Genomic DNA, 8,601 nt, shown 5'->3' on the forward strand with positions numbered 1-8,601 from the left:
CCTTTTGATCGCCCTTAGACTATTCTCCTCAACCTCATCGCTGCCAACCTGAAAGACCAACAGCGGGTAATAGTCAGAGGGCTGGACCAGACCAGGGAGTTTCCTGGTGACGTCTCTTACCTGGGCCCCAGGGAGGCAGCAGACTTCCCTGTGGGATGGGTCTGGCCGGCATGTCGGGCCCTCTGTTCCCCTCAAAAGGAGGAGGAATACATTCACAACCAGAAAGATAAGTGCACACACAAACCCGTGGTAACAAAATACTTTACTAAAATATCATACATTGAATAGTTAGCTCAACATTCTCATGTTCTATGCAAATAATGCAAACATTGTCACGCATTTTATATTAACATTATATGGTAACCTGCACAAATCTAAGAAGAGCAGCATTCCTGTCAGATCCATTACAGAAGGTTAGCCCTTGTGTTCCATTCAGCTTTTACATAAGGCAAATATTTCATTACAAAAAATCTACTCTGTATTCTCAAAAGTGCCTAGAAGGGTTATACCTCCTCGGTAATACTGAATCAGATGAGATATATGACCAAATCCTTCACAGATATCTTTGAAAATCCTAACCTAAATTAAGAATATGTTAGTTGATCAGTTAGAGTTACTTCTTCCTATTAAATGAGAAGCAACTAAGTGAGTAACTTCTCAGAGTAACTTTTCAAAGCTATTCATAAAAAACTGATTTAATGATCATCCAACCCAGAAAGCATAAAAGTGTTTGGATAATGCACTACTTTTGCAGATAAACCAGCCCAAAATTGCCAAAATTCTTTTATTAGCCTATACAAAACTTTAAAAATAGGTATATGTACACAGCAGTATTGTGTTTACAGTTCTAGTTATATTTCTGAACTTTTTGTGATGGCCTTTCATAGGAAAATATACACAATTTGGCAAAAGGCCACTAATACTGTTTTGTTTCTGTTAAAAGTCATGATCTGAGGCCTAAGCTGCAAAAGCTAATTTCATTTACCTGATACATATAAACTGACTAGCACAGTGGCTTTGTTTAAATAAATGAATTTGCCTTGCATGCAATCATTTACTTTTCTTAAATCACCTTTTCCAGCAGGATAACCTTCTATTTTAAGTAATTAGTTATTCATTTACTATATTCTTATTCAAAGCAGCCTACTGAATGGAGAGAATTATGAAATCATTTTCTAATTTAAGCGACTACAAAGAAAATCATATGTTGACAAAAATAATGTGCAGCAACCTAAAGCATTCACTTGGAAAGTTACTTTGCCAAGAAGGAGAGAAACAGGCTATCTGAATCCATAACATTTCAACCTGTACTCATTTGTTCCTCATCAGAGATTTAGCTGGGATAAGCCAAATGCTTCAGACAGGCAGGCCATTAGGTGCTTAAAAACATATATTCAGTGGGGATGAAATATTTCAAATGCAGTAATAAAGACAGGCATCTTGCATGGGTCACCTGAAATTACAAATAAGCTGCCTGGAAACAGTATCCAGAATGACGTGGTTTCTTAAAACATGCCTGAGGCCCTTATTCCCAATGGCACAGTAGCTATGAATTTAGCCCCAAAAATGTAGTAGTAACATCTGCAAATGTGATTAACAGAGAATAGGACCATCTTCCCAGTTAGTAGCTGTATTCAAGTCATTAGGAACACTCCTGAACTAAAATAAAAGCCACAGTCAAGCAGTCTAGCAGAACTTGACCTTCAAGGGTAACTTTTTTTATGATGATACAAAGCCACAAACTGCTCAGGTAAGATATATTCTAATGGCACTCACAAGCAGCCATTGCTCAGGGAAGCAACCCAAAATACTGTCTTTTAATGGGAGACTTTACCCTTTGGCCACCAACTCCTCCTGACAGAAGACCAGCAGCTGCACCATCCCAGGAGCCAGGTACCACCATACTTCTTGGATCTCAACACCTAAAGGAGGTGAACAAGTCAAGACATCCATCTGTAAATGAATAGCTATTCTGCCGAGATACGGGCTCCGTGGGACTGCAGGGTTGGACTGGTCCTGCCAGTTGGGATAAGGTCGGCACCAGGCACAGAGGTGGAGGTGAGAGCCACAAGGGACTGCAGGATTATTTCTCTGAGAACAAGAAGAGGCCAGGATGAACATTAGGCTGCATTATGCTGTCCCAGCTCACAGACCCTCTACCCTACAAGAGAGGGAGCTAGAAGAGGCCAGGAAGCATTCCTTTAAGCTCAACATTTTTCCATAAATTAAAGCAATAGCCAGCTTACACCTTGGGTACAATAACAATGAACGGCAAAAAGACATTTCTACAGGTTACATGGAAAGAATAGTGAATAAAATGCTGTTGCCAGGCTTTATCAGTCTGACCCATCACATCTGCTGAAGGCAGCAGCAAAAGTAGACGTGCTACAGTTGGGCTTTGAGTCCAAGGGCAGAGACACTTGCAAAGTTGGGATGGGAAGTGGAGAGATGCTGTTCAACCTGGAGCTGGGCTGCCCACCCCCTGGCACAGGGTCCACGCTAGGGAAAGGCAAATACCTCCTTGGTCACCCACCTGACCACCTGGATGCCCGTATCCCTGCAAACACCATATACACGGCTATTTTCTGAATAGGAAACTTAAAATAAAGAAGATTATTCTTCTACCAAACAAATAAACATTATTTCTTTCATCATCAATTGTCAAAAATAAGTGCATGATCTCAGGTTTGTCTACATCAGAAGAAAATAAATAATACATTGTTACCATTACTAAACACTTCTCAGGATGGGGCATATTCGCTGAAAATATTTATCCTGTTCTCCAGACACAGGCAAGTAAAAAGAGACACTTGGACATTCCCCACAAACTTCAATAAAAAGAAAAGAAACAATAAAAATAAATAAGCCCAAAGTAATAAAATATCTTTCCTTGTCTTTCCTCCATGTTTTTTACCACATTCAGTATATGTCCCCATCCCTAAGGCCCTGCCCTGCCATTCCGGGGCAGTGTCTGGCCCTGGTTCCCCTCACTGGGCCTCATCCTGACCCCCACCTGTCGTCACCAGGGCCCGACCATCGCTGGCTTGACCTCAGACGTACCTCATCACCATGATACTGCCTTATGATGGGGACTCTTGGTTGGACCTGGCCACCATTTGTGGGTCTGTCCTGCTCCCTCTGAAAAAAACATTTCACACACAGTATAAGCATTCGATACTTCTTTGCTGGTAAAACTGACCTTTTCTTTACGTGAAAGTAAATCAAATAGGAGTATTGATAAGGCGTGATTTTATGAACTCCCTTCTCCTTCCCCATAACTCAGGTGTATTTTTCACAGCATCTGCTGTAAAGACTCAGCTCCTTACCTCCGAAACCTCCAAACATCCTAGTGATTTCATGAGTCTTTGCTTGGTAATGAAATAAGAAATGAGGCTCCCAGCCTGAACAATTACTTGGGCACATTTTCCCACTAGATCTTATTTAAAAGAGAAAAATCCTCCTGTCTTCTCCCTCACATACCCAGTTCCTCCTGGGGAAAAATGTCTAAATCAGATGCACTGTTTAGCTTACTGTAAGTGGCTCTAGTTTAGCCTTGGCAAACCATTTACAGTAGCTTTCAAGCAAGAAAAGTGAGACACAAATGTAAAAGATGTCTCCAGGGTCTATTTTAGTAGAAAGACCAGGACACTCTCCACTGAGCATGGATCTGGCTCTACCACATTTTTTTTTTCTGCAGGAGGCATGTATAGGGAAACAGATGCCTTCTACACATTCACCAGGTGCCCTGCAGTACCTAAGGTTGTCCCAAATTCTTCCATCTCTGTAAAAAATGTGTGGAGGGGTCTGTGCCAGTACGCAGTTCTGCCCACACAGAGCTGGCTGCAAGGGCAGGGCTGCAGGTCCCAGTGCCAGGAGGGGAACATCCTGACAGCTATGAAAATCTTTTCTTAAATGTCTACACAGACTGGTGCAAATGTAGTAATCTATCAAAGGAGACCAGGAAAAAGGTGCAAATTTTCTTCTCTGAACAAAAGGACTTTGATTTTTCGTTTGGCCCTGCAGAAATGTTCCCAGTCCTGTAGCAGCAAGATTTGGAGGGCAGGTTTGCAGGACTGCATCTTTCAGAAAAAAAGAATAATTCTAACTTGTGCACTGAAAAGATGCAAAGAGGTGGGAGTGAATGGGAAATAAAGAGGTTTGCATGTTCTTGGGCAGAAATGGAAATTAAAATAACCATTAAAAAAGTCTTTAATGAGATGGATCTGGAATTAATTGGGAGTTTTGCTGGAGTCAAGAGCAGCCCTGTAAATGCGGAGCATTTCAGTTTGTTAATTCGAGCAGGGGAGGTACTAGAGAACTCCTCCATGATTTTCTGTCACTAAGTGATTCCAGTAGCTCAGTTGCTCAGATGGTTCTACTTCATGGCACATCACGATTTTCTTAAAGCGAGAAACAGAGAACCTAATCCTTTCTGGAAAAAACGTCTGCTCTGAATGAAGCTCCTCCAGCCGAATTTTTAATTTGGCAAGGCACAGTCCTATGAATACATCCTCCAGTTTAATGAACGAAACACTCTCTGAAACTTTATAGATCTGACTAGCAACATCGGTGGATAAAATATAGCCAGTTCCGGAACAAAACGGCGGGTAGATCTTTCCCGGATACTCTTCTCTACTCACATACCACTTACTCCCTCTTCTTCGTATAGGGTACTCGTGCAGTTTTAAAAAGCCTGTGAAGAATCTAGTGGTCCTCTTTTTCCTTAGAAGAAGCTCAGTGAGATAAAAAACATTGACAAACACATCTGTGTCGGTTTTCATCACAAAGCTGGACTGGTAACAAAATTTGTGAATCCATTCAATTCCCATCATGGTCTTCAAAGTCAAATTGTAATACGTGTCTGTAAAATTCTTTTGAATAATGTCTTTGTACTTTTGGCTTTCAGCAGCGATATCAGCCTGCTGGCTGGGATTCACAGTGCTTCCCAGGAGGAAATATGTCACCAGGCGCTTACCAGCGACTGTTCTCTCCTTCCCCCAGGTTTGCCGGATGGCCATCCTGGCGTCGACGTGGTGGTACGAGGATGTCACAAGCAAGATGAGGAAAGGTGGGTTCTTATGGCAGTCTATATCCGGGAGCTGAGAGAAGTTTCCTTCGATTCTCCTAAAAGTCTCTATGGGGAATATGTAATCTTGACTGTTTTCACAGAATATACGGAATTCAGACAAATTGTAAAAAACGCAGAAGCTAGCACAGCTGAGCCCTACAAGGCAAACAAACAGCCTGAATTTTCTGAAATCCATCTGAAAGAAACAAGAAGGAACAGCACATTAAAAAAAAAATAGTATCTAGTTCCTTTCAGTGCTCCATACCAACCTCCCTGCATAGGGATTTAAAGCCAGGTCGTCTCTAATTGAAAGCTACCTATTTCAGGGCACTCGCCCCCATGCATTTCTCATAGTATCATTCCCACAAGATGTTCTGCTGGCAATCAAATTCACACTCCTGCTTACATGAATCTGCCCCCCAAGCCAGCATATCCTCAGAAATCCACAAAACAATGTCCACTGATACCAGGTTACCCTGGCTGATGCTTCAGACTCCCTCCCCATTTTCAGCATCTTACAAACCACGACTTAGACCCACCAGGGCTCTCACAAGCCAGAGAGTGGAGAAGCAGCAGATATGTGCCCATGCCAGATGAGAGAGAATAACAGCAATAGGGTTGCTTGGGTTTTTTTAAATACCATGTTTCTCCATTTGTTTGAAAAGTGCCTGTGTCCCAGACCCAGCACGTGCTGTCCAACTGGCAGACCCAGCCAGGTTCCTCCCATCTTCATCTTCTTTGTGTCCTGTGAGGCTCTTGCACGGACCCAGATACTGCTTCCGATCTTTTTGCTGGGGGGGCCATGAGTCACGTATTTGAAGTTGGGTCAGCTGCTCAGAAAGGGAAAAACAGTGGGTCAGATTATTTTGGTGTTTCACCTTTTTCAGAGTTTAGGTGACTCACTAGGGCATGCTGTGGTGAGAAGGGTGTTGATCGTACCCTCTTCTCCTTTCTAGGTGAAAGAGATCCAAACACTAACAACAACTTCATTCATTTGTCCTTGTAACAGATTAACGTGCTGCGTATCTGCTTACAAACGTAGTAAAAATTTTGAGAGAAAAAAAAATTATCAAGGCAAACCCGAAAAGGTCACAGTGCCAAAAAAATTGCACATCTCCATAAATTAACCTGGTGAGAAGAGTATAATTAACCCACAGGCCCACCAACCACTATTTTAGAGCACTAAGATGGGAGAATTTTCACCAGGGGGAAGGGCATCCCCTTCTGCTTGCCCCCTTCTTAATGAAGAATTGGATCTGGCTTGCCATCTGAAAAATACAGCAAACCAAGTTTACAGTCCCCAGAGCTGTAGATTTCATGGAAATTTGATCTCTGCCTCCCAATCAGGAATGTTCTGCCTAGACGCCCCAAAACCACGTCAGTGCCCTCCTTTTGCTCAAATTCCCCTTTCCAAGCAATGAAAAGGTTCTGTGTTGCAGGCTTAAGTTCATTTTAAAGTCCAACCAGGTGTTCCTGGGACCAAACCCAGCTCATTTTACCCGTAAGAATAGTCCCATTAACTTCAGCAGATATTCTCAAAAGCAGGAAAGAAGTAGAACGAGAGTCCTGGTTTACTGAAATTCCTCCCACAGTGAAATGTATTTTTGCAATGATTCACTAATGAATTTTGAAAATATTTCAAAAGTTCACATTTCTTCTGCCACTTATCTTTAAATTAACTTTATCTTTAAATAGAGTATTCCTCAGATCTGTTTTTTCTTGTATGTATAGCTCACAGTAGTCTTGCGATTAACTTATAAAATATTTTAATTAAATACATATGTAAAATTGTATGAGAATATAGATATGCATACATACACACACACAGAAAAGATTATACGAAAATCTGCTCTGCATCTGTTCTCATTTTCTTCAGTGGTCTGGGAGGAAGCACACGAATATCCTGAAAACGGTGTTTTCAGGAAAGGATGGTGTTCTGAGGTTGACAACAGAGCTGCAGAAGAGGTTCACTCCTGTCACTGGCTCTCACAAGACCGTTCGAGGGTCTAACGTTTCTCTGTCACAGGAATTCCAGAACATATACAAACAAAAGTCCTTCAAATACTGAACTAAGGAAGTAATTGAGAGCAGTCTTCTATCAAAACCCATTAAAATCTTTTCAGCAATACTCAAGAGCAAGAAACCATAACATAACGTACTCATTTTACCATATTCCAGTAAATCAGACAAATGTGACTTGACCATATTTACTTCTTGCTTGTTTCTGGGTTTAGGCACTGGTAACAGATCTAAAAAAAATATTAAGAAGGTCCCTGTTCTGGATGGCTGGGAAAGCAGCCTCCCAACGTATGTTCTTGCATGTATTTACCATACTGCCTCTCCAGGGCCAGACTGTCTTCCCTTTTCAGTCCAGCATACCTTATACAGATATATGAACAGACACACACACCAGGCAATGCAAAGGTTTGTACATTTATGTAAATTGTAAAACATATTTTACAAATTTAGCAAGTCACACCTATGTACGTGTATCATTTCACAGCAGGTCCCTGCCTACCACCAAGGGGTAGTCAGTGGCCTTGGTAAGGAACGTACACTTCCCGGAGCAAAGACATTTGGTTCTGACTGTGTGAAAGCTGGAAAATACTAACTTTTGTTGTTGGTTTAACCACCAAAATCAAATTCAGGTTTATCTGGAACTGGTAGGAATGATGTTCTTTCTTTCTCAAATGAAACATTTGCGATTACCCACAGAAGTATTTGCGGAGCAGATTGGGGAGAGGGCTTGCAAGGACCCAAATTGCACCACTTGCACCTTGGGTGTTCCCAGTTTGGTGCCTCAGCTCTCTCTGCCTCCCCAGCCACGTGTAGGCAGGAGACATCCAGAGAAGATGCTGCACCTCGCTTCAGGGACTTGCCCCAACTGCAGTTCCTCACCGCGACCCCCAGCCCTGCAGAGCCATGCAAGGCCCTGGACCAGATGCGGTGGAGGAGTCTCAGCCTCCCTGTCCATACGGGACCGTGCTCCATCTTCTATCGCAATCCCCTTTCTTCCCTGTTTCGCTCTCACAATAGTCTTTCACCAGTATAGAACCAGTTGCCCAAACTCCCCTTTCCAGGTAAAATCAGCAAACACGTGGGATTGCACACAGGTGTCTCATCTGATGGCCCTGCCTTTAATTTTTCCTCCTTGGAGCTGAAGAAGGGAAGAGTTGCCCCAGATGCCCTCGAGGCCAGCGGGAGCCTGTGGTGCGACGACAAGGGGCTGTTGGAAAAAATGCATTTGCCCAGGTAGAGCCATGGTGTCCCAAGGACCCGGAGCTTGGCAACGCATTACAGGGTTGGCATTTACTGAAAGAACACCAAGGGAAAGGGTGACAGGCAACCAGCTTCCTCTCGCTGAGCCCGTTTTTCTTTTAAAGCCATCATTTCCATTCTTGTTTTCAGATGAATAGGGAAAATTTTGAAAGTTAAAAACATTTTATATTCACACAGGCAGGTCGGTTCCTTGGACTGCTTAAGTTGCCATATCAGGGAATTTAATCACTCATTTTGGCTCCTTATCCCTGGGA

The 8,601-nt window shown here is 42.6% G+C and overlaps 1 protein-coding gene across 1 annotated transcript; it reads right to left on the reverse strand.

Annotated features, from left to right (window-relative positions):
- Positions 1-4,310: 4,310 nt before the first annotated feature.
- B3GALT5 (UDP-Gal:betaGlcNAc beta 1,3-galactosyltransferase, polypeptide 5) lies at positions 4,311-5,801 on the reverse strand. The gene is made up of 2 exons (XM_009697255.1): positions 5,709-5,801; positions 4,311-5,264 (listed from the first exon to the last, which is right to left on the reverse strand). The coding sequence occupies exons 1-2, from the start codon at positions 5,799-5,801 to the stop codon at positions 4,311-4,313; spliced, it is 1,047 nt and encodes a 348-aa protein (XP_009695557.1).
- Positions 5,802-8,601: the final 2,800 nt, after the last annotated feature.

The sequence above is a fragment of the Cariama cristata genome, unplaced genomic scaffold (assembly GCF_000690535.1).
Source record: "Cariama cristata isolate BGI_N322 unplaced genomic scaffold, ASM69053v1 scaffold3523, whole genome shotgun sequence".
Classification (NCBI taxonomy): Eukaryota; Metazoa; Chordata; class Aves; order Cariamiformes; family Cariamidae; genus Cariama; species Cariama cristata.